We start from the raw sequence: 27554 nt of genomic DNA, 5'->3' as shown, positions 1-27554 counted from the left end.
ATAGTGGAATTTGTTTGATGTTTCATAAGAAGACTTTCTATTCATTTATTCGTTTGTTCATTTTCTAGAATTCTAGGAATTCCTTTCTAATAAATATTCGAGCTTGTTCAGTTCATAATTAAAGTAATAATGAACGGAACGAAATATAAAAGTAATCGGTGAAGTTAAATAAATTATAAAAGTATTGAATAATTAATTATATAAGTAGTGGGTAAAACTATTACTAATACTAATTACTATTATAAGTTCGTTAAATTTAGTGTAAGTGTTCAATAAGTTACATAAGTGAAAGATAGCGTGTATATATTTATCCCTCCGTTGAAAAACCGTTTAATTAAATTAGAAAATAAGAAAAACATTATACTATGTGAAATGACCTCTTTAATCCAAATCCAACCTTAGTTTTCCCCGTTCAGTCTCCGTTTGTGAGTGACATTTTCTACTTATTTCTCACTTATTTTCTACATATTTCAACTTCTAGCCGTTAAACTTTCGTATGTTTAACGGATAGAAGTTGATGGTGGTGAGCAGGTAATAAAATTTATAGCAAAGTGTATGGCAACATTGTTATTATATAAAGTGTATAGAAACTACAATAAAATACAAATATGTAAAAATATGATGAAACAGGATTATTCAATTCACGACGCTGGCGCTCTCAATACCACATGCGCACAGATTCGCGGAGGAATTTACGACGAGATTAGCTTACATTTTGTTTTCGTTATAGGTTGTTTCCATCAGTACATCTACCATCAGGTTTTTCAGCAAAAGTAAGCTTACTATTCAGTATCCCAATGTTCCTTCAGCTCTAAGACCTGTTCCTCTCAACGAGTCTTGTCAATCCCAGTGCTCCCACAAATTTATACTCTAGAGACCTAAATTGATTTGAAAGACACTAAGTTACAATCTGGGGCGAATAATAGGTTCACCAATTATGAAGAGTATTCGACTGATTCAATTTCTCGGCAACCTCCCCAGCTTATTCAATAGGAATTAAATGATCTCGTTAGGGATTGGAAGTTACCTAAGACTAGGTCTCAACTTCTTGGATCGCGACTAACAGTGGAATCTCTTAGAAAAGGGCGTAATATCTTCTTACGGGGCTAGAGAGTCGAACCTAAAATTACTTTTCTCGGAAGCTAAAGGCCTTATATTCTGCCCTAATGGTAATTCATTGATAACAGAGCTAAAGATGCCATTGGACATGGAAAAATGGAGACTGTTTATAGATTGGTCGAAAACAAGCTTAACAGTTGTTCTGTTAGCAAATAGAAATGACTTATCATCTAGTTGCATACTCTGTTGATAGCCGAAGTTGTTCCTCTAGTGATGGGCCCGCAATCGGAATTCATAATTTTTTTATGGAAAAAGCAAGCACAAGAGGTGCCTGTGGATACTGTTCTTGAACTTCTGTAGTTTGTGTCTTGTTAGCTGATTCCTCAGGCTTGCACCTCTCCAATTAAATGAGTTCCGATAAATTGAAGTTCTGGGCGTCTGTAGGTGAACTCTGTGTTCATGAGCCAGGTCTGCCTGTCGAGTGGGTCTTATAAAAACTGCTCTAAACAAGATTATGTTGCTCGGAAGAGCATTTGCCGTGATATTATCAGTAAACCAGAGTCAGGTCGGCTACCTTTCTTTTATGCTCTAAGCTGTCCAAGTTTCTGGTGATCCCTGGGTCGAGCATATTCAAGGTATGCTTGGGAAACTAGCTTCAAATGTGTGAGCAATATTCCAAAGATGAACGAATCTGGACTTTGTAGAGGATTAGAAGCTTTTAGCTGTTGTAGAGTATATAGCTTGTTGGTCTTATAGAGGGCTCCAAGTTTTGTGAAGCTGCCTTGGCTAAATCATACATGTGACCATGTCAGGACATATTGCTTCCAACCTCAACACCAAATCCACCCAAGTTACAAACCGTACGATCTTAAATTATTTAGAAGTTGTTCAGTCCATACGTTGGTGACAGGCCAAGTGGTCCCCGGTTGATGGTTGATCTATGTTTACGAAAGCCATACTTATGTTCGCCTATGATGTTAGCAGACTCCAGATTTAACTTTCACCATGACCTTGGCAATAGCTGGGACTAAAGCAATCGGACGGTAGTTATTGGGAACCGTCTTTTTTCCATTTTTTTAGTATGGGTTGAATCATAGCAATTTTCCAATCTGCAGGGAAGAGACCTCTTTTATAAGATAGAGAAAAGAGTTTGCACAGCTGCCCAATTTTTCACTACGAATGGTGGTATTCCATCCCTGACTGTCGCTTTTTTGATGTTCAAGCCTTTGAGAAGTTTGGCCACATCTCGGTGTCGAAATTCTGTTTCTTGCATCGATGTACCAGTTTTAGGCAGGCTGGGTGGTAGTTTTCTCCGCGATTCAAGAGTTAAATTTGAAGCAACGATGCGACTCAACAAGTCCCCATTCTCTTTTGTGGTCACTGTGATTGACCAATCTTCTCAAGTTGTAGAAGTAGTGCACTTTGGACAGTGAGTCGTAAAAACCCAGGAAAATTAACCTCCTTTGAGGCTAATATCTCCTAATAGGTGCCGTGTGGCTGAAAAGTCAAAACGACTTCTAAAACAATCTATAATCTAGTTTAAAAGATCTTTATGTTTTTTTTTTTGTGTTACCGGCCTTTGTAAGAAATAATACAGTCACAAACCTCATACCCTCACTTAATATCAAAGTTTTCTCTAATTTAAATTTATTGATTATTTAAAAGTTTTGTGAATTTTTTGGCACAAAAATAAAAAGACGAATTCGAATGTATGGCAAATATGTCAAAATTTGAGTTACACCTCAAAATATTGCTTTATATTTCGATTATATGGACTACTTATAGTATGAAATAATTTATAATTTTCAGAAGACCAGAGACCAATTGAGAAATAGCTCATGAAACATACTGTAACGAAGCTAGGTGTTGCCCAGTTGGTTAGGTTTCTCTCTTTTCCTGTAACTTGGTCTTCGCTTAAACAATTACGCCGTAATTGAATATTATAGACTGTTATCTATATTGCATTTTTTGCCACTGTGACTGAAAGAAGTGTGAAGGATAGTACCAAGGACTAATTACCCATATTGCACTTTTTATATCTACTATACACGGATCATCAATCCATATTCCCGATGAAAACGTTTAACATGAATATATAGAGCAAATTTTGGATTTTTCGCACAGGAAATAATGAGACAGAACAAGACTCCGTAATAGAAATGGAAATATCGAAATGTTAAAGATGATGTGATACTCTGAATTTATTAGTTTGATATGTGAACAAAATCTCAATTACTCATAGGGACGCAAGATATAAATTACAGCAGGAAAATTTAAAGCGGAAAGAAACACCATTCACTTTTATATTGTTTCGTAGAATGGAAATTTATAGGGATCCACATAAAATGACTTAGGAGAATTGGAAGCAATGAAAGTGATAAGAAAAGTTATTCATAAATTAAGACAAAATGTGATAAGAATTAAATCCCGATTCCAGACGAACAAGAGGAAATAAGAACACTATTGTGCCACATGCACAACATGTGGAATACAAACCTTGCCAAGCACTATCACACGTTCCCCTGACAGCACTTTCACACAAGGAGGAAATACAAGGTTAGAGGTGAGGAAATTGTGAGCTTCTAAGCTCTTGAGTTCTTCACAACTCCTTTCGTTCGTGAAGTTCGTGCGGAAAACTAGTTGCTGTCTAATTACTGTTTAGTATCTGTCTAATTCGGTCACTCGTGGCCACTGATCCTTATCATCCTCCATATTTTCATACGGCAGTTCAAATGGGTCACAACTACACTACTGAGCTTTCTTCCGATAACGGTTAGGCTCATGATGAATCAATCCGACGTTTTGTTGTAGACAGATAATAAAATTTCAAATAATTGACTTGTGTTAATAAATAAATTTAAACCACAGTATTTTAGAATATTATTGAGTTCAACATCTCCTTGAATAATACATTTTTAATAATCTTGTTGACGATTTCTTACCAAACATAACTCTTGACGAATAAAGTTGAAATTAATGGGTGATATTATATGCAATGTAACTTCATCTTCTTGATCGAATGCAAATGGTATGTCCATTACTGCTTTAATATAATATCTGATATATCCGTAATTGCCATTGTAAGGATTTGGCATATTTACTTTTGGCAATGTGAATGCAAAAGGAAACGAGTGGTAGCCAGGTGACAAAGTTCCTGAAAAAATATTAGCAACTATTGAATTAGATAAATAATATGAAATTGGTCGATGTCTTTAATTTTTTCACGCTAAACTCAATCATCATAACTACATTCCAAATAAATTTCATGGTAACACACAAATTGCGATGGATTTTACTGTTTTCAAGCTCAATTCCAGTACAATTTCTACTAACAATAGATGGACGAAATTCTTACTAAACGACGATGGTAACACTACTTATCAGTGACGTGTGTTTGGTTAATAATATTTCGATATTATATTGTAAAACTTTGCAAACTTTGTGACAATAATAAATTTGGATAAATAAGTGAAATTTTTTTGATTTCCCAATGGATAAATTCACATCAAAAGTAATTTTGGTTTTGTAGTATAAAATACAACACTTTTTTTCAACAAAGAATAGTTTTTAATTAATTATATATCATCCATTTTGCTCAATGACCTTTTGTCATCTTTCTTTCAACTTCATAATACCGCGCTCATAAAATTTCTAGTGGAAGTTGCTGGAATTATTGTATAGACCCTATTTTCATGACAATTATTCACACTAATTTACTCTGCAAATATTATTGGTTGGCAACATAGAAATTTCGGTTTTGTAGTAGAAAATAAATCACTTTTTTTTAACAAAGAACAGTTTTCAATCATTTATATATTTCCCATTTTGCTCAATGACCTTTTGCCATCTTTCTTTCAGCTTCATGATTCCGCGTTCATAAAATTTCTGGTCCTTATTAGCAAAAAACTGAACAAGGTGCGATTGAAGGTCATCGTTATTTGTGAAAGTTTGACTATTCAAAGAATTTTGCAAACTTCGAAATAAATGGTAATCAGATGGTGCCAGATCAGGGCTGTAGGGGGGAAGTGGCATCACTTCCCAGTCAATAGTTCCCACTAGTTGCCAAAGATATGCGAGGCCTTGCATTATCATAGAACACTAAACCTTTCCGATTTGACAATTCTGACCGTTTTTCTTTGATTGTTCCATCCAGTTTCATTAATAATTGACAGTAAACGTCAGAATTGATCGTTTGGTTCCGTGGAAGCAGCTCAAAAAACACAATATCTTCGTAATCCCTCCAAATTAAGAGCATGAGCTTTTTTGTGATTTTTCAGCTTTTGATGTGGTTTGTGCTGGTTCATCGGGTTTGCTCCATGATTGTTTTAAAAACTATGTTACTGTACAGGACCCATTTTTCATCACCAGTGATGATTCTTTTTAAGAAAGGGTCTGTTTCATTTCGTTTAAGATGCATATCGCAATGTTGATTCTTTGTGTTAAATCAATTTCTTTCAATTCGTGGTGTACCCAAATACCAAGCTTCTTAACACGTTAAGAACGCACCTCGTTCAAGAAAGGCACCAGTACATCGATGAGGCTAGCCCAAGATATTTTAAGTGTTTTTCAATTTTTATGTGGGATACATGTAGCCTTTTCACAACCTCTGGAACAGTTATTTGGTGATCCTCTTCAATTATGACTTTGATTTGGTCATTATTAACTTCAGTAGCTCATCTTTGAGAGAAAAATATCCAATATACCAATTTTGACACGTACAACAGGAACCATAAACTTCACACATTTCTTTGTGAGTCGCAGTAGCTTTCCTATATAAAAAAGTAAAATATGCTGAAAATGTTCGTTTCTGCAATCCATTTAAAATTAAACCACTATAGCTTTAATAAGAATCATGCACCACTTGCTTCTAAAGTTACGTCAAGGTGACCAGTATCACGTGACAAACGGTAAAGTACTCTCTATGAGTAAAAAGCGGAAGTACTTAGTTTCCAACCTTATATTATAACTTTGTCCAGTTTGAAAGTTAACTGAAAAAGTTGTAGTTGCAAATGATGTGGTAAATGTTGCAGTATGAGCATTCGCTTCAAAATGGATGACATTTGTGAGAAAATTTTTGAATAATCACAAACCATATACTAACAGAAGAATAAGACAGATTAATGGGAAAACGTGAGATCATAAAGTGGATACAAATTCTGATTACTTCCTGGCAATTGCAAAGTGATAAATTCAGATAAGACAAAAAGCATAACAAGTTGTAAGAACTAGAGATATCCCGGAAATATAGGAGATATTTATAAAGAATAAATATATTGGAAAATAGAGTAAAAAAAGAAATAGAAGGAAAGTCCACATATAAAGAAATATAAATATGTTACAAAAGAGCACATATCAATGAATAGAACAAGCAGAAAGAAAATATGGTTGGACGAAGAACATGTGAAATAAATAAACAGCAAAAGAATGTTTCCAAGGAAATATCTACAAACGGGAAACCAGCATGATAAGAAAAATAATATTGGTTAAAAGAAAACCTTCAAGAAATATATACAAGAAGAAACGAATAATGAGGAGCAAAAAAGAGCAATGCAATGAGCAAGCCTAGGTACGAGTGTCATAAAATGATCAAACAAGATCATTTGCTGGATCAGGTCGAAGACAAGAGAAACAGTATAAGAAACATCTCTAGAAAAAACCAGTGTTACCTTCTCCAAGGAGATCTTGATTTATAGCTAGGAATTTATTATCTCCACTATAATGAACTGTTCTCCATTTCGTCGATTTCGATTGACTATCGTAATAGCTTTCTCTTTCTGTCCAAGCTGTGTGTTCTCTTCCTCGTAATCTGCATCTTAAAGCTAAAACATAGTAATAATTATAGTATATTACAGTACAAGAGCTGAGATTTGAATTTTCGGTACTGCTCGTCATAATGCCAGAGGCGAAAAAATGGTACTAGAGCATATTATGTTGAAATATAACAACGTATTTTGAATGCAGTTTTTGGCTCACAACTTTTTCAAAAAGAGTGATTTTAGGGACAAAACATGAAAAAAAGGGACCTATCATTCTACTCATAAATATTAATAGTGAGAGCCGGGTAAGAGAATACCTGAAATCGAGTGTTTTTCTCACAGGGAGAACTTTCGACTCTGCTATTAGAAAGTACGTATTTTTGACCGAGGTATTAAGAGAAAATATTTCCTAATATTCAAACTTTATAACTTCTGTCTGATTAAGTTTATTTTTTGTTTAGAAAGTCACATCATGATGTGCACAAAACGCTCTCTTACAGTCTAAATAGCTTTCCAATCACCGATGTATAAGCAGGGGATATCGCACCATGCATTGTTTTGTTACATTTCAAAGATATTAAGAAACGCCTTTGATGAAACCTCGATTTTTCATGACATTTTTAACAATTATCGTTCAGTAAAATTGTACAATGAATTATATAGCAAAACCTTCCCTGTGAATCACTCTATCTATTGGTGATAACCTCAGGCGAAGGCGTTCAGTAGTGTGTGCGTATATTAGAAACAGAGGAAAATGTTGGAGGTCTTTGTTTTATAACATGTAGCATTATTAGTTTATTCGAAAACCTTTGCTATTGATCACAATCTATGTTTGTATTTCCTATTCGATTATTATCGTGCCTCTTCATGGAAATGTCGTTCGGTGTATTGTCTTGATGAAACACTTTCTTCTTATTCAAATGCGGTCGTTTTGCTTGATTTCTTCTCTTAAACATTGGAATAAGTTCGGGTATACTCGCCGTAGCTAGTTTTTTTTCTTTTTCAAGATAGTCAATGAAAATTATCCCACGCGTATTCCAAAATACCGGAGCCATCACGTTGCCTGCAGATGGAGCACTCTTTTGCCTTCTTTGGAGGCAGTTCTCCTTTTTCAGTCGATTGTTTTGATTGTTCTTTTGTTTCAGGTGCGATGTAATGGTCCCACGTTTCAACCATGGTTATGAAACAACGCCAAAATTCGGCTTTATTTCTGTGAAACATTGCCAAACACCCGATGAAAACATTTCACGATGCTGCACCCATTTTGCGTATAGCTTTGTCATTTCCAAATTTTCAGTTAATATGCAATGTACCGCACTTTTTGAAATGTCTAATATATCTGTTAGCTCGCGAACTTTCAGTCGACGATACTCCAATACCGCTTTGTGAAACAAGGTGCAGTCTCACCCCGAGTAGAATGTAGTTCAACTTTTATATTGGTTGGGGTAACGCCCCAAATAAAAATATTGTATCACATAACGATGATCAATTTTTTCCATGTTTACAAATTCACTGAAAACAGACAAATATGCTGTATAGATTGTATACCTTTTAATACAGTGGTATTTTTCAAGCAACTTCAGTTATCTTTAGGTCAAGCCAGGTACTTTTGGGACCATACTCGTACAAATTTTTCCTCAATAAATACACAAGAAATTGTACAGTATCTTTTCTTATAGTTTTTATGTGTTCAACGGACTCGTAGAATCATTAGGTGAAAACATTGTACTATTTTCCTTTGTTTTTATGCTGTATAGCTACAGTTTCCTTTCATTTCATTTTTATCAGAAAAGGAAAGAAAAATATCAATGTTTATGTGTAGTAATATTTGATACTGAAGGTGAAATGATAAATGGAGTTAACCATTTCAAGGCTTTAAAGTGTACCTTTGAACATTTACTTTACCTCTAAAACTCTGTGATGATGATTGATTACAAACTACTTTTCCGTGCACTGTATCACCGGGTTGGTATGTACCAGAATTGTCTAGAACAATTCTAACAGACATTTTCCTGAAACAATAATATTTATAGACGGAATGATTCTAAAATAATCATTGAATCGTTAAAAAAATACCTAATTGTCAAGCAAAATTATTTAACTCTTGGATACAATAACAATAAAATCAGATCAGTTGAGATACATATAATAAATCATTTCATTCTGGACGTGTGCCAATGGAATAATAAGAAAATTCTTAATTGTTTAGTTTCCCTATTTTAAAGGTTTTAATCAAGTATCTTCTTCTTATACAGAGTGCGTCATGAGGAACTTTACATATTGGGTTGGTGACAAAGTAATTTCGGTTTTGTAGTATAAAATAAAACACTTTTTTTAACAAAGAATAGTTTTTAATTAATTATATATTTTCTATTTTGCTCAATGACCTTTTGCCATAATTCTTCCAGTCATTTCAGAAAATTTGACCATTCAAATAATTCTGCAAACTTCTAAATAAATGGTAATCAGATCAGGACTGTATGAGGGATGTAGCATCACTTTCCAGCCAAGCTCCAATAGTTTTTCCACTAGTTGTCAAATATGTTTGAGGCCTTGCATTATCATAGTGGAACAATAAACCTTTCCGATGTAACAATCTGGCTGTTTTTCTTTGTTTGCTTTATCCAATTTCATTAATTGTTGACAATAAATATCAGAATTGATTGTTTGGTTCTTTGGAAGCACCTTAAAAAACACCTTTGTAATCCCACCAAACTAACAGCTTAAGCTTTTTTTTTTGTTTTTCAGCTTTCGATGTGGTTTTGTGCTGATTCATCGTGTTTGCTCTATGATCGTTTTCGAATTATGTTACTGTACAAGACCCATTTTTCATCACCCACCAGTGATGATTCTTTTCAAGAAAGAGTCGGTTTCATTTAGTTTAAAGTGCATATCGCAAAAGTTGATTCTTTGTGTTAAATGAATTTCTGTCAATTCGTGATGTACCCAAATATCAAGCTTCTTGCACACCCTGTATAATATTTTTTTCAAATGCAATAAGTGATTTTCAAACTACATAGATAACCAATGGAAACGACATAATGTCCCACTTCAATTCGTTCATTTTGGCAAGCAAATTCGACAAAATATTTTGTAGAAAGTCCAATTAGACTTGTCCCCTTAAAGGACTACAAACAAGTGAGGACCTACTAATTGATCATTTATGACACAAATCTACACGTTAATCGAAAAACTTAACTGAGAACGACATTCTCGAATAGTATAAAGATTTACTTCTGTCCACACACGTGAATCACGGGAATTATTTGTCCCGTCTCTTGTAAATTGGGCTCTATTTATAAATGGTGTCCTGTACAGCATTGATAGATGATTATTAATCCATCTATAATATTCCTTCCTTTGGATTTTCTCTCCAGGATGTATTCACTGAACCATTTAAATATGATATGGGGCCATATGACATTTTGTTGAGACAATACTTACTTTTGATTAACAAGTTATCGACTTACTTGTCTAGTACTTTTTGTAGGGTTCATAGTAACAGCGTCAATAATGTCATCTTCCTGTGCTCCATCTTTATGTCGTTCTGTTCTTCCACTAGGAAAAGTGCCATTTTTATCGCTAATAATTGAAAACTGAGCAAAATGTTGGATGACTGGGAGTTCGAAGATCAGCTCTACCAATTTCCCCGTAAATTTCAGTTTGGCTTATAAGAGCGCCACAACTGAATTGACACATATGTAAATTGGTTTTTCAAAATGCATGCAAAACATTGGAATAGGAACAGAGGTGTAAGAATTCATTTGAAACATGCTTAAATCGCAAAAGGTGAGGATTTTAAAAAGAAATATTTCAAATTTCATTATGAAATAACGACTATTTCAAGTTCTAACTATGCTGAAATTGAGTGTATTAATAATATTTGGTAAAATTTGTCATAATAGATAATTTGCCGATAGGAGAATATCATAATATGATACCAATTTGTTATCTGAATACCCATAAGAATAATTTATATTAGTAATGCCACATGTTTCTCTTTTCTCTGTTATAAAATACGTTTGGCGATTACTATTAAGAGTCTTTTATTTTCTCGTCTATTTCGGTCCATCGTCCAATATTTTTAAGGCAGGAATTTTGTCTTTGTCATACATTCCTTGGACCTCTTCGTCCTATAGTCTTAATTTCTCCCGTTAATCAGAATTAAGATTCAATAACGACTTCTCCTTCTATACTTGATTAATTTCAGAAACTCTCATTAACTTTTATTGGCTGTACTTCTTCAGTTTTGTGTGCTGTCTACGAAATTTTGAAAAATCTTCGTCGAAGGTTTACTGTTGACAATATTAGGGTTCATGATCCCACTCAATAGGAAAGCACAGCTCATACATAGTATTGGGAGGTCCCGATAAACAAGTATAACAACGATCATTATCGCAAATAGATTCATGCTTTTATATCTTAGCTACTCCAAAAAACTTTCAAGAATCGGCCAAAGTTAACCCCTTAGACTTTGATACTTATAGTCTCCATGTTAAATACCTTTTTCATCTTTCATTGATTGCAATAGTCGAAGGGAATACTTCTGTTGTTTGTTGAGGTTTCTTAATTTGAAATCTTGTTTACAATAGCCTAATGGAATGGTGCCATTTCATGGCACAAGATCACAAATTTTGTAGCATTTCAAATAATATATAACATCATGCAATAAATTCGGATTTTCAGCTTTTTCACAGTTAAATAACGCCGTTACGAAGCTTTGTTGGCCGGTTTCCATGTTAGGATAAGAAACTAGCCTCTTGGTGGTAATTTTTATTTTATTTTTAAGATTTTATCTAGATTTTGTATCAGACAGAGATTATTGGTAGGTATTTGTCATTGTGATTATAAGTAATGCAGCCCTAATACGTCAACCAATATTGTACCTTATAGTGGAATGGTGAAAATGAAATCATTGCCATAATGTATGTATGATGTATCAACTAGGAAATCTGCCAAAAACGATCGTGGAAAAAGCAGTCGAACATCTTAATTATGTACTTAAAATTTCATTTTAATCATGAATTGAGTTGATGGTAATACAACGGGGGGTTTACATACAGATATGAGGGTTTAAAACATAAATGCATTTGTCAAATTTTTCCTCTTCTGTATTGGGGTATTTTTACAGCCGATACAACACCCAAAAATATATTTATAGAGCATTCAAGGAGATTCCAAAACAGTTAAAAGTATCTAGAGAGTTGAAAGAGAAGGAATAACCTCCAATTCAATAACCTTGTATGTTACTTGGAAGAAACTGGTTTTAGCGTAGAAGTGAACAAATTAGTAATAATGATAATCTCCACAAATTCTCCCGAAAAGTATATTCTGGTCTCAAATCATTTTTTCCTGTTACGCGGTCGTTCTCTTTGAACAAGCTCTTTGCTTTTAGTGAAAAGTAATCTGGCGTCTCGACCCTCGATTTGTGAATCATTGTAACTAATGCTATTCTCTGTGGTGAAGAGAAATGTAAGATAGTATTATAAATAAACTCATTTAATAAAATTATATCGGCATATTCTGTTATGCCATTTTTATCAAAAGTATCAAAAACTCTACCAAAGCTAACACAATAGTATGTATTGTAGATACACACAGAAGAAAGATGTATTCTTGTGACATTGGATATAACACATCAAGAAATGGTGAACGCCAATCTTGATTTGAAAACTTCTAAGAGTTGCTCGTTATTTTTAGTTGGTACAGTTGATACAATGTATTATTATCTGACATAAAATTTCAATCATTTATAATATTAAGACATACGAGTACATGAGGTTTGACTCATCAATCAATTTAATTCATTATTTATCGAAAATAATGCGATTTTCGTTAAAAATTGATAAACAATTGATTCTGTGTTCAGTAAAGATGTACAGTCAAACTTGGATAAGCGAGAGTTCAAGGGAGCACAATCTCATTCTTGCTTTAGAGGTTTCTCACTAACCCGAGTTTTCTCGCTAATGCAGGTACATGAGTAGTGTTTCTCTCTTATAGGGGTACGCAGCAATAACAAGTCACAGCAAGTACAATGTAAAGTAAATATGTAATATGATAAAATTATGTGTATAATATGCACATCATATATTATGTACATATGTATATATTTTCAAGTGCTTACGAAAACAAAACAAAAATTCATGTACTATGTAATTTTATTTTCTTTAGAACTTATTTGCACTAAAAAAAACGTTTAATTTCGTTTGGGTTTCTGTTTTTGTATTTTGAATTTTTTTCTCTAACTTATAAATTTTGTCGAATATTGCTTGATCAACAACTGCCGCGTATTCAAAGTACTGATGCACCATCTCCAACGCATTTAAAGCTAGCTTCAGTGGAATGATCTTTATTTCTGTTTCCGGAATCTGTGCCTCGTCTTCACTGTCATTTCCAGCAATACAGGTGTTCACACAATTCTTAACGATATCGTCGTTGGTTTGTTCTCCAGCGGTAGTTACGTCGTCGTCAATTTGAACGAAATCTTCGAAGCTAGGAATTAACATATTGGATTCGTGAGACACTAGCTTAGTCCATTCCTCGTTGCTAGGTCCAACTTCAACATCATTTTCCTCTGGCAGGTCTTGCTCATCTGTACTTTTTCAAAACCCAGCTTTCTTGAAGCAGTTTTTGACAGTAACGTCACTGACTAAGTACCATGCTTTTCTAGCAAATTTCATAGCTAGAAGTACGTTAATGTCAGGGCTACTGTTTTCCCCACTCGTAAGAATACGTTTAACGACTTCTGTGCGTTTAAAAGTGTGATGCCTTGATCTAATGTTTGAAGTTTACTAGTGGGGTTGCAAGTGTTGGTAAGTCCGTATGGGCAGCACAATTGTCAATGAATAGCAGAATTTTTTTTTTCGGTTTATCTTCATTTGTTTGTCAACCTTTTTCAACCAATCTTTAAACAATATCTTGGTCATCCAAGCCTTTATATTATTGGCATAATCAACGGATAGAGTCTTGACACCTTTAAAACATCTAGGTCTAAGTGGGAGTTTGTCCGTACCACTCATGTTTACACACTGGAGAAGTGTAAAGCATTCCTTGCTTTGTTTTCCTCCATGGCATTTTTCGCCTTTAAACGTAAATGTTTTATCCGGAAGGCACTTAAAAAACAAAGTAAATATCGTCTGGTGCATACCCTTCTAAAAGATTTGGCAGATCTTCAGTCCAGTGGTTGCACACACCTTGGTCCACAGATTTACTTTCTCCAGCTGCTTTTTTGAAAGCTATGCCATGACGCCTTTTAAAACCCTCTAACCAGCCGTTGCTAGCTGAAAAGTTCTGGATTCCCAGTTTTGTAGTAAACTCTTTTGATTTTTCTTTCAACAAAGGTCCATCTATGGGAATATTCTTATCGAGTTCGTTTTATCCATTCCAAAAGGCCCTTTTCGATATTGGGAAATTCAGAAACTCTAGCCCTCTTAATATTTCCATGTCCATCAGAGCACTCAGACTCTATAGAGTCTTTTGATTTCATAATTTTATAATAGGTAGATTCTGGTAAATTAAACTCCTTCCGAATTTCATTTCGCAATTTTCCGGATACAAACGCATTCACTATTTTAAGTTTATCACTTAATGACAGTACTTTAATTTTCCGTTTTGACATGATGCAGAACATAACTTTCCTTCGCAACTGATAACTATAAACTGAGTAAATCCGACAAACAGGACGGTACACAGGCACACGTGTCCATTTGAAAAGAATGCGATAAAATAACATTATTTAGTTCCACGAAATAGAATAGGTACAATAATGATGAGAATACAAAAAAAATGGTAGGAAGTTCCAGGAAAGTTAAGAATGAGTCATAAAATAGCACATGTTAAATTTATAATAAATAAGATAAGTAGCAGTCTCACTAACGCCCGACTAGAATTTATGAGGGGGCATGCCTTATATAGCGTGTGGGCCTCATGTGGCAAATGGGGGGCATGCCGATTGAGGGATTTCCCCGCAACTTCCTCATGAGCACCTCACGGAAAAAATTATAAATATTGAAGTGAGGTATGCCGTATGAGTTTCCCATAAGGATATTATAGGGTAAACCTAACACATATATGGTATTTTAAAGAGATGGGCAATCCCCTCGTCTACCCCATGAGGGCTCGATTTGACAAATATCAAATATACTATTTTTGGTAAAATTAAACTTGTCACAATTGTTACTTTACTACTACTACTACTACTACTAATTGTTAATAGTACAATTGTTCATGAATTGTAATAATTGTTAATCGTTGTCTTATCGGATTTACCTTACGAAATTGCAATATTTTAGAACGTATTGCATAAAGTATATCGTTTATGTACATCGTATTGCGCATGCTCAGGTACACATAGTGTACATAGTACATATAGTTCAGTCGTTCGTGTATACTCTTAACCATATAATTATTGTAGGTTAATAAATAGTGATATAATTAAAATAGTTGATATATTCTCGAAAAATAATCACCATGAGTACTGATAATAGTACATCAAATGATGATGTATCAGAAGTGGTTGCAGATTATAAGTATAGACTAGTTGTTTTTGTTGGTAAGAAAAAAAAAAAAGATATTGACATAGTGCCATCGTCTTGGATTTTTTATGATGAAAAAACAGACACAATCAAGTGCAAATTTATGCCTCCACCATACGATGTAAAGCGATCGGATACGTTATCAAAAATGGTACAGAATTGTGAACAACCGATAAATGATTGGCCAGTTTATTCAGTAGACATCCGAGGAAGAGCTCGTAAGTTGTGAAATTATTCGATTGATTAATTTCATCTCGAATTTATATACTCTGAGAAAATAAGATAAATAGAACAAAGGTATGTTTCTTGTGTTGGATTCATTTTTCTAACAACCTCAATTAAAAAAATATTTCTAGCTTAAAAAAACTTTTAATGTCAATGTCTAACATGATATTATGATTACTATATTATTTTTAGTGATAAAAAATAGTTTTCAATACTGTAATTATTATTTAAATGAAAAAAAACTTTTTCGCAACAATTACAAAAAAACTCCTTTGTTCTAAAATTCTATTTTTTTCAGTTATCATTTTTTATTGATTTTTTTTATTAAGTACATTATTCTAATATTCAGGAACGTTTGAAGAAGCTAATGAATTGGCTATCCAATTGGAATATAAGCCATTTGCTTATTCTACACAAAATGAAGAGACAGCTAAAGTAAAGGCTGCTAATGATGTGCATTTTTTTAAAAATAGAAAAACATTCAGAGATGAATCTTTGAAGATGTTAAATGAAATCAACATCGATTTAGGTGAAAAAACACGTGTGAATAGAGGTAATTTATGATGAAAATATAGATTTTGTTACTTGGAAAACATATATTTGTAAGTACGAAAAGGTGATGATATATTTTAAATTTTTAGCTCAGCCATCATCGCAAAAGTTACCAACAGAAGAAGATAAACAAGATAGATATTATTCTTCCACAGACTCAGACGAAGAACATTGTTACGATGCATCTAGATCAAAAAAAAAGAAAATCATTACCAGAAAAAATATCAAAAGATCTCGCATATCTTCGTCCAGTACATCTGATTCGAATTTAAAAATTGATGAAAATAATCCACAAACACCTAATGTAATGGAAAAGCTAGATAAGAATTGTCAACCAGTATTATTATGCTCGTCAACAAACCAACATTCAATTGAAAAAATCGAAGGTGACCAATTTGGTAGGTATTGAAAGATGAATAGAAACCGCATTATTAATTATAATTATCAACATTTGGGAAACGAAGTATATTCTTTTCTTATGTTACAGAAAAGTTATATCGTATGATTGATGCCCGCTTTAAGACTTTTTCAAATGAAATATCGGAGAAATTCACTAAACTCAATAGTCAATATAATTCATTATCTTTACAAATTGGACAGTTAAGTGGAAAAATTATTGAGATTCAGCATCAATTAACAAAGAATAATATCAATAACACAGATATTGAAGTCGATAGTGATGATGAAAATGCTGAAATAAAACTTCCATGTAAAACAAAAATAGATTTTGATCAGTTCGATGAAAAACTTGAAAAAGATAAGAATTTTCACAAAAAAATTCGTAAGTATTCATGTTTAAAAAAAGTTTTTATTATAATATTAACGATTTGAATACTTACCGAATATTGAATTATACGTTTAGGTTCGGAAATTACTTCAAAAAGTCAATAGACGCTTACCCATAACTAGGAATTTTGGCGAATTATTAAGATATTGTATATCTCGCGATGTAGGTCTCATGTTCGCTCCAGTTAAGACTTCAAAAAAAAAATCACATGTATTCAAGGATACATGTCTTTTTAAAGTTATAAAAGGTTAGTGAAATTAATGTTCAAGTTTCACAAAATGAATACAAATAATTAATAAATATTGTATTTAATATTTATAATTGTCCTAAATTAATGTTTTCTTTTTAGCGACGCTCAGAAAAGTTTTTTCGAAACCAGGCGAAGATGTCCCAGACCAAAATATTCTTGATGCTATGGCTTCAGCTCTACATAATTGTAAAGACTGGGACGGTGGACGAACTGCTCGTTCCAAGAAACCTGCTGAAGCTAATAGTGAAATAGACAATGAGCATTTAGACTAGTATTTCAGATTAGTATTCTTAATTGCGTAACTTTTTTATATAAAGTAAAATATACATTATGTAGTTTATCCCGTGCATTATATTGTATTCTGAAAGTTTGATTTAAAAAATAGTTCTTTATTACTTATTGTATTTTAAGATTGTAATGACTATGAATGTATTGTTTGTAATTGATATATCTATATATATTTTAAAATACATTATTTTTAATGTTGCCAATGAAATTCGGTTAATTTCCCTGAAAATTTTCAAATAGGGTAACAGTTAATTTTCCTTATGAGGTCCACATGCGGTATACATAATGATGCACGAATGAGGCAAGGCGTTATATACCCTTTGTGCGCCCTATGAGGCAGCATCATGAGGTCCCCACGAGGCAGTGTGGCTAGCCTCGTGAGGGCCCTAGCTGAACCCCTCCCAAAATTCTAGTCGGGCGGAGGTCTATGATGGAAAAACGACTCTCTCTTACAGAGGTTTCTGTTTCTCGCTAATAGAGGTTTTGGGAGCTTAAAATGACGGGTCCTGGCTATTACTCTCACTTATAGAGTTTTCTCACTTATCCAGGTTTGACTGTATTTGAAATTATAAATACATTTTAGATTATGTTGTAGGTACTCATTTCAGTTAAAATAGTCTACATTTATAGAATTTATCTAAATTAAAACCTTACGATGTGATAAATCATTATAATTATTCTTCTTATTTTTGTTAAGATTTAATCTTTCACTAAAAATTGAACGAATTGCGACAACATTGCCGTATATATCGGTATCATTGGTTATTTATGTATTTTCAAAACCACTTATCGCATTTAAAAAAATTATTATACAATATTCAATACGAATTCCTAAATTAATTTTTCCAAAGCCGATCCTTGAACTTCTAAATTTAGCTAGTACCAATCGAATGCTTGATAGTAGTGTACTGCATTATGAAAATTTTAAAAATCAAATGAACTGTATAAACCCTATAGCCAAGTAAAATTTAAGATCAATTTCACACACCCATATACCTATATACGAGGATGTATTGATATCTAGTTAGCCTAGACCAGTTCCATGGATAAATAAAATATTGCGTTACCATAGCAACTAACAATAACTTATTAGAAGTGTCAGTGTAAAGTTTGACGTCAAAAAAGTAAACCAGAGCTACGCAATAAATTAAAAGAAAAAAGATGTCCACCGAAATTGTGAAAATCGAAAAATTGGAGTATCAAGCCATCAAGTGCCTTTATTTAAAAGGGTTAGAGATAAGCAGATTTACGAAGATATGCTTAATACCCTTGGTGATCAATGCCCTTCCTTCGTATGCGACCGTGAAAAATTGGACAGCAAGCTTCAAAAGAGGTAAATTTTCCATTGAAGATGATGACCGATCGGGAAGACCAGTTTCTGTTTCGTGTCCAAAAATCTGCTAGAAAAGTTCTTGCTTCAATTTTTTGGGATTGCCATGGAGTAATCATGATTTATTTTTTGGATAAGGGTAGAACAATAACTGGAGATTACTATTGGACATTACTGACCACTTTACGGGAAAAAATTAAAGAAAAAAGACGCGGAAAGCTATCCAAGGGTGTTTTGTTTTTGCAGGACAATGCCCCTGCACACAAATCTCATGTTACCATGCAAAACATTCCTGATTTAGGGTTTGAATTACTAGAACACCCCCATTATTCACCAGATTTGGCTCCGTCCGACCATCATCTCTTTCCTCAACTGAAAAATAGTTTAAAAGGTCGTAAACTTTCTTCCAACGAGGAGGTAATAAAAGTTGTGGAGGTCTGATTTGCAGAGCAAGAAGAAACATTTTTTTTGAAAGGTCTAGAGATATTGCAGGTTCGCTATAATAAATGTATCCAATTAAGAGGAAAATGTTGAGTAATAAAATATATTGACATTGAAATTTTGTTTGGTTCTATAGTAGGCAAAGAATTTTTCAATATATCCTCGTTACCACTATGGCACAATGTTCTTAACATACCTTTTGAAAAAATAAAGTATTTTTAAAAAATGCACTTTTTTACCTATTTGGAAATTATAAGCAGGTTAAATAGGTGAAAATATAAGTGTACACCCTATATATTCTTTATACTATTCTACTACGACTAACACATAGATGGCGCTGCCATTGTGAAATCCTTATGACGTTATGAAGTACCAGCTTCCAAAAGACTACGTGTGAAACTTCATGACATTTCGATTAGTCAGAAAAAATGTGAAAGCCATTTAAGTGAAGCTACTTTTATTATTTTCCAAACAATGGATTCAAAAAATTTCGTGTGTTAATTTATCATCCTTTTTGACGAAAAAAAAAATACTATACAAGCTCAGCAATAGCTTCACAAGTTTATCGAAGAGATCCATTGGTCTGCTGAATTTAAACGTGGATGTACAAACACCGATGATGGTGAACATTCTGGTCGGCCAATACTCCCGAAAAGCATAGAAAATGTCCACAAATTGATTATATCTAATCGTAAATTGAAATTACTTGAAATACCTGAGGCTGTAAAGATATCAGAAGTCAGTGTGTTTACAATTATGCATAATCCTTTGACCACGAGAAAACTTTTTTCTGAGTGGGTGCCGCGTTTACTCACAGTCGATCAAAAATAACAACGTGTTGATGATTCAGAGCAGTGTTTGGCCATGTTTACACGTAATAAATCAAATTGTTTGACATTGGAGGAAACAGATCCATAAGTTCACTTCGAAATCAAAACGATCAACATCTGATTGGACTGCAACCGGTGAACCATGTCCGAAGCGGCCAAAGGCACAACTATCAGCTGGGAAGGTTATGGCTTCAGTATTTTGGGATGCGCATGGAATATTGTTAATCGACTTTCTCCAAAAGGTAGAGACAATCAATAGAGAATACTATATAGAGTTTTTGGATAGTTTGAATGCAAAAAATCGAGAAAAAACGGCATCATAAGTCGAACCACTGTCTCACCAAGACAATGCACCGATTCACAAGTCGATGGCAACGATGGTTAAATTGAAGAATTACTTCCTCATCCGTCGTATAGTCCAAATCTAGTTCCCAGTGAATATTGGCTATTTGCTCATCTCGAAAAAAAAAATGCTCGCTGGTAAGAAATTCAGCTCAAATAAAGAAGTAATTGCTGAAGCTGGAGCCTCTTTTGAGGCAACAGACAAAAATGTGTTTTTCTCAGTTAGTCACACTACTTATTTAGTGATGTGCTACAAATGTTATTTCATACGAAAATACTCGAGATGTAACTTGGATTACGAATGCTTTATAATTTTATCACTCTCGTTCATAAAAATTGACTATATTGATTGGCAAAGTTTGGTCTCCTTCAATACTCATCTACTGAAAATTTATCCAAAGTGGTATTCTTTGTTAATTGGATGTTCTGGAACCGTTGGTGATATTCATACTGAACATACTGTTTACAATACCGCTACAACCACAATTACTCTGTCTCAAGCGCGTTTCGATAACCAAGTTATCATCTTCAGAAACTAAAGGTATACTGAGTTCACGATATACTTGGTTATCGAAACGCGCGTCAGACAGTGTAATTGAGGGTGTTGGTGTAGTGGTAGTGTAATCAGTGTGCTAAGTATGGTATTCTTTGTTGTAAACAAAAAGAATGTATTCTTTTAATCAGTTGTTCCATATTACTATCCGTTTGAATGGGTTCTGTGCGTCTTGCGTTTGCCAGAACGCCTTGTGGCTGTTCTGATATAACCAGAATCCGAATGAAATTATTTTAGATTTAGAAGACGTCAGCTCACGTAATATAATGCTGCTTATAAAACAACACTCATTATTTGATTAATATTAGTATTATAGTATAGTATTATAGTTTATTTCAGAAAGGTATAGAGTAATAAAACCTCATTAGGTATGCAAAGGGACCACTTTAAGCCACTTTCATAGTTTGGCATTGATTTCATTGTAAAATTCTTTTTTATCAAGTGCAGGTAGTACCACCCGGGTTGGGTCAATATATGGGTTTAGCCTATTGTTATCCATTCACAAACACTGAAAATAGTGTGCCAAAGGCGTGCCGATAGGATACTCGTAGAAAGGAAAGAATTTTATTTAAACAGAATAAAAATTAGGCATTATGTAAACGGTACCTGTTAAACGAAAAACTTAATTGTATAATCTACTACCTAGGTAATCCCTACACAATATTTCGATATTGACACTTCAGGCCAGAAAACATACTTTCCTAATTCTCCTACAATTACTTAAAATTTTAATATTACAAACAATACTATTTCAAGACCTACACCGAAATTGAGCCGAACTGGACGGAATTCCCCATTTTATTACTCTATACCTTTCTGAAATAGACTATAGTTTACAACTTCTTTAAATATTAATTCTTATCTTATGCAACAATAATTCAAAAAGAAGATATTTATGGTACAGTCACATTAATTATAAGATAGATAATATATAATTGAAGGTGATACCTTAATGTGGTTAAAGTTGACAATCTATAAAACTGACATAAATATGAAATACAAACAATTTAATGTCATGATAAACTTAATGGGGTTAGAGTTCAAGTAATAAATAAGTAATTGATAATAGTGCGCCACTGTGATAAGGGCAACTTTGAATCACTTAACTTTAGCATTCAAATAATATGTGTGAACAGTCATTTGTGCTAGTGCATTGGCGTGCTTACTTGGACACAGCTCTACTTTTTCGTGCCAGTTAAGATTGGGGGTTCAAAAGCACTAGTGCACTGTCACTGTGTGAAAATATACTAGCACGTTTCTTCCGTTTGTTGAAATAAAAATAAAAATGAGCGGACAACAACACAAATGGAATGAAAAACTATTCATTTTATTTTATACATTAATGTGGAGTATTTTTGGAATGTGATGATTATAAACATGACTCTGCTAAAATTCAGTAGCCAAACTTAACAATTCAATATGTGAAAAATAAAATCAAAAACATTAGATCGATTTGATAACAGGGGTTAAGAAAAAAGTAAAAGATTCAATGGGCATTGGTATTGAGGCACACAAAGTTTATAAACGTGAGACACAATACATGCTGTTATGCAGACGATATTTCCAACACGAAAAAGTATGCTACATTCAAAGAACCTCAATTGAACTCGCATGCGAAAAAGCAGCCAGTAAAATAATTTAGCATGTGTGGATACCAAATCTCTTGCTAATGATAGGTACGCATTTTACTCAGCCGGCTACACTGGCATGTATAAATAAATCTTTAAGGAAAAATAAAGTAACTAAATTTTATGAAATGAAATTTTATGAAAATGGGTGAAAATACCTGAGTTTAACGATATTTTAAAATATACAGTTATTTTCAACTAAAAAATATTTTTTTGTAGCGATTTGACCTCGTTTCTAGTGTTCTATTATGATCTACGTCAAACGACGTTAGGATTTCGAAACCCATTTACCTAAAACTTCGTAGAGCAAATTGTCGCTTCGTTGTGGTGTGGTTTTTCTGGAGTCTGACACTACGTATAACTTTTTATAGCTCTTGTAGTAATATAAAACATATAATTTTCACCTTAACAGCACAGCCAATTGCCGGTGTAAGATTTTTGGACATTTTGAAAATACTATCGAATGAATCACAGTCGAAACAAAATTTTTATTTAATCCATGAATTTGCACCTCTAATAATGAAGTAGATAGCTGAAACTACTGAGTATTGACAGAATCACAAACTTTTTATTTTTGAAAATTGAGCGTTATCACGCATTTGTCTTTCTCCGCCTATGTTTGAATAACTTCCAATGCACAGACATGGTATAATGACCTTTGATTTCTAGTAAACATAGTTGCCATGTTTAAAATCTATTTACTTTTCAAGATTCTCATTTATATTTACTATTGGTACAGAAGTGTAATATGACATAGTTATTAATTCGATTGACATAAAACATAAAATTTGTGTGTCTGGGTTCAAACAATAAAAAAACATTCAATTTCATGTAAAATACTGAAATACTAAAAACTGAAATAACTGTATTTCTTTCAGTGGGCTAAGCACATAATATCAAAATTCGACAATTTTCATTAGTAAGTTTCGATTAATTGTAGCATTAAATTCGGCAACAAAGCACAATATGTTATCATTAGTCGATTCCAAACTTAGTTATGTTTGGAATACATTTATTGTATTCAAATTATAATAGGTAAATTATGACATATATATGTAAAATTATATATTTTATATAATAGTGTAACAGGAATTATACATTATACACATATGAATTATTACACCATTTATAATTAAAGATACTGGGCAGAATTGAGACTCTAGTGCCCTATAATAATATATATATTTCCATTTTGATTATTCAATATATCAATCTAACCTATAAACCAATAAGTTGTTACTTACAGAATTTGATTGATCCCTTAACCGATCTTCAATAGAAAAATTATTCTCACGTTTATCCACATCTAACTAAATAATTAAAACAATAAATTAAGTTTTATAATCTAAAAATAAAGTGATAAACCGGTGTTATGTATACCAAACTTGTCGCGGCTATTACATTGGCCACCCCACTACTACTATATTCTGAAATGTGCCGAAACCTTGAAATGGTCTGGCGCTGAGATGAGCAGTGGCGTACCTGTTTTTCAGAATTTGTTAAAATGTAAAGCTTGGTTTATTTAAAATAAATTAAAAAACTTAACCTTCTTGGTGTTAATTTAGTTTATACAGTAAATTAAAGGTAATTATAAATTACTGGTAAACCTGTACTGAAACTATTACGCAAAACTGTCCATCTGCTTTCGCATTCTTCAGCTAAAATATAGCAAAGTGTTGAAGAGCTAAGACCTCCTATTAAAACTACTTCACTCACCTGTTTTGCCAACAATCACCAACAATGCCAACAATGGTGTCCCAGGTATTTTGTTTTCTTATTTTATTTATGTAGAATGTACCATTTCAGTGTCTTTCAACTAGTAATTTAATTTGTTAATTATTGATTTTTTTTAGCTGCATAAACCAAGCTCAAATAAGATACAAATTATAAATTTTTTTGACAAAGGAAAATTTTTTTACAAAGTTTACCTTCTTAACTCACGATTAGATTATTTATTAAAATATTTTATCTTCAGAACAGCTCTACAAGAACTTAAAATAAAATCGTCAATCTATTTATAGATTCAACAATGGTAATTACAATAAATAATTATAATCCCATCTACATCCATTACTGAGCATCATACACAAGGGCGTCGCCATGTTATGACTAAAGGGGGGGTAATGGGGCAATATTAAGTAGGATAAAAAATATTAACGTCTGTTACAGTCGAGAGCAGGAAGCGTTACACTTAGGAAGTCTTTGCCTCGATGACGATTGTAAGAAGAACGGTTCTAATATCAATATCAATGTATAAAACTTCACAAGCCCTCGACAGCACAATAACTGAATCAAACTTTTAAACATAGTAATAATTATTTAATTCAACAAAAATCTTTAATTATAACATAAACTGCTGGGATTTTTTGCAAAACTTTCAACCACATTAGGTTTTTATCTTGGGGCCATCCATAAAGTACGTCACACGAATTTTAGGACTTTTGAATCCCTCCCCCCGTCCTTGTCACAGGTTGTCACATTTTTATAACCCCCCCTCTTGATGTGACGTTACACATTTTTTAAATTTATGTATGTATTTAATCGAGAGAAAACAGCTATTTTCATTTTTTAATTATTTTTATTAAATAATAATCTAATAAAATCAATATAAAGTCCAACATTTCATAAAATTTTTAAATTTTCAATTCACATCCAAACTTTGCGTTTTAGTATTTTAAATTTTAACATGAGACGTCACAAAACTATTGACCCCCCCATGCCCCTTGTCACACGATGTCACACTTCGGTGATACCCTCCCTCCCCATTAACGTGTGACGTACTTTATGGATGGCCCCCTATTATAGCTCTGTGTACATTCATCATGGCCCGACCATTAAGGCGATCTTCTGCCATCGTACTTCTTAGCCATGTTTTTAGTCTTCTGAGGCTACTAAAGGATCGCTCTACTGTACATGTCGTGCATGGTTAAGCGATAAAAAATTTTATTGCTTTTTCCGTTTCGGAAAAGAAGGAATTTATTTCTTTTAGGACATCAACAACTGTTAGATTTGTTAGATTAAGCCTATCGTGCCACAATTGCTGCCAAAGTTCTATTTCATTCTTTATGTTCGGTAAATCATAAAACTGGGCAAAAGAATCACAAGTTTGTTTCAGATTTTCAGTTGTCATCTTTTGCATCTGTAACTTAGGAAATGCGAATGATGGCGTGTTATCTTCAGAAAAACGTACTTCAATGGATGATTGCTTCTATGACAATGTTTCCCCGTAATACGCGGCATTGATGTAATGTCTTCCTCCAGTCCGACAATAACAGCAGCTTCCTTTAAAATATCGTCTGTCACTTTTTCCGGATTTTCACGGTGGTTTTTAATTAGAAGTAAAACCCTTTTAACGTGTTCCGAGCCTTTAACCACGTCACAAACTACTGGAGTACGTTGACAACGGGTTCCATCAAAGTCGAGTATTTGGCTACCAACATAATCCTGAGAATGGAAGAAATTCTGGAAGTAGCCGCATGCAGTTGGAAGGCATTTTTCCGAGTTGCACTATTCCCTTCCTGAGATATTTGTGAGGCTTCCAAAATTACTGGGAGATTTTCTTTAAAAACTCTCGCAAAGTCTGGAAATATTAGATATCAACTTCCTCCTCAAAACTGATTTCCAAAAAAAGTTTATAGTATTTTTGCTGGTTCTCATGGCATTTCTAATTTCAGAAAGTGAATTTAGATCATTGATAACTAGATTCAGTTTGTAGAAGAGCAATGAAATTAGAGGGATTTGGTGTACTTTTTGCGTAAGATCGCTTGTACCCCTCGTCTTTTCCTGAAATCGTTAAACAACCATCAAAACCAACGCATTTATTTATATTCAGATCTTGTTTTGTCAAAAACTCATCTATCCTATGTGCCATCGATTTCGCATCAAATCTTTTAGCTCAATGAATAGGACAAACATTACTTGGACTTACTGTGTTTCTTCATCAATATTTCGTTTCCCAATCGATATTTGTTGAGTGCCAGAAATATCAGCTGTTTCGTCTGCTGGTACGCTATATGATGCTGCTTCTTTCACTTTTTTCATTATATTAGCCCTAATAACGCTTCCACAAATACCAATAATTTCATTTTAAATATCCTTTGAACGGTAGTTTGAATTCTTTTTCCCTTGTTGCTCAATGTGTTTCTTTACAATCAGACCTCTCGCTTCAATTCGTGGCCTGTATAAATCCTCGAGAATACCTTCACCATAATGTTTATTTATCAGTGCTAAGTCGTGTGACCCCGAAAACATAATGTAGAAAATTATAGATTTAATAATTTTGCGATTTTCTTCAATAATTCCCTGGAAATATTTGTTCATTTGCAAATCGACAGGCACACCTTCGGAAAAGATTTAGCAGCTTTTAATGTATCCTTATGGAAGTGGCTCTTTGCACTGCTCGTGAATATCTTTGAACTTACAAAAGGGACTTACAGTAATTGATCCCAATATGCCTCTAAATGCATCTGGATTTGGTGGGTACAACGTACAATATTTACAAAATGCTCTTTTTTCCCCCTGGAATATACCAACCATGGAGAGTATGTTTCCAACCAAGATTTTCTCTTTAAATGTTTTGCATCTTCCGCAAAGTTATTAGTCGCGGAAGGGGAACAACAGTTTTCAATCAACTCCTTCTTTTCGGTTGATAACATGTGTGGCCGTCCAATATATCGCCCGATATCATTTTCATTGCAGGCATCTGAGTCATCCATCAATAAATCAGGATTCGGCGCAAATATCTAGAGGAACTTGGTCTAGTTTCCGCGGCTGAAAATAACCTGTTGTGGTGACCGATGAAGATACATGCGATATTGTCGTTACTTTGTCCTGTTCATCGCTATTGCTACGTGAACCATCATTTTTTTTAGTTTCAAACTTCCTGCAAAACAAAACGTTTTGATAAAGCAAGTAGTTTTATATTGTTCAATCACTTATAAATATTAAAATAAATACTCAGTTGTCTTTTTTAGCTTTAT

At 33.4% G+C, this 27554-nt stretch overlaps 2 protein-coding genes across 5 annotated transcripts in view; one reads left to right on the top strand and one right to left on the bottom strand.

Moving 5' to 3' along the window:
- The window catches only part of LOC130897507 (arrestin domain-containing protein 2-like), a 295987-nt gene that overhangs the window by 17092 nt on the left and 251341 nt on the right, over positions 1-27554 (bottom strand). For 2 of the 3 annotated variants that reach the window (XM_057806403.1, XM_057806402.1), the window contains exons 2-4: positions 8721-8827; positions 6726-6878; positions 4002-4213 (exon numbers count right to left, since the gene is read on the bottom strand). In XM_057806403.1, the coding sequence (XP_057662386.1) occupies positions 4002-4213; positions 6726-6878; positions 8721-8827 (472 nt within the window). Of the gene's footprint in view, positions 1-4001; positions 4214-6725; positions 6879-8720; positions 8828-23819; positions 23991-27554 lie in introns of those variants that run through there. The other variant, XM_057806404.1, reaches the window with a different exon arrangement.
- Positions 15039-17595, top strand: LOC130897508 (uncharacterized). Of its 2 annotated transcripts, XR_009059717.1 has the most exons (6): positions 15039-15567; positions 15924-16127; positions 16216-16524; positions 16614-16907; positions 16989-17160; positions 17263-17595. XR_009059717.1 is itself a non-coding variant. In XM_057806405.1 (5 exons), exons 1-5 carry the CDS (start codon positions 15285-15287, stop codon positions 17433-17435), a joined length of 1263 nt encoding a protein of 420 aa, XP_057662388.1. In that variant the 5' UTR covers positions 15039-15284; the 3' UTR covers positions 17436-17595. The 2 variants fall into 2 exon arrangements, 1 of the variants encoding a protein (XP_057662388.1); XM_057806405.1 differs by lacking the exon at positions 16989-17160.

The sequence above is a fragment of the Diorhabda carinulata genome, chromosome 8 (assembly GCF_026250575.1).
Source record: "Diorhabda carinulata isolate Delta chromosome 8, icDioCari1.1, whole genome shotgun sequence".
NCBI lineage: Eukaryota > Metazoa > Arthropoda > Insecta > Coleoptera > Chrysomelidae > Diorhabda > Diorhabda carinulata.
Note: the sequence above shows the minus strand (reverse complement) of the source record. Positions and strands in the feature narration are given on the sequence as shown.

Excerpts from the sequence above, each read along its gene's own strand:
- LOC130897508 (XM_057806405.1), top strand. The coding sequence starts at position 15,285 with ATGAGTACTGATAATAGTACATCAAATGATGATGTATCAGAAGTGGTT. Across the intron at positions 15,568-15,923 it reads AGACATCCGAGGAAGAGCTC|GAACGTTTGAAGAAGCTAAT; the intron begins GTAAGTTGTGAA and ends TCTAATATTCAG. Across the intron at positions 16,525-16,613 it reads AATCGAAGGTGACCAATTTG|AAAAGTTATATCGTATGATT; the intron begins GTAGGTATTGAA and ends CTTATGTTACAG.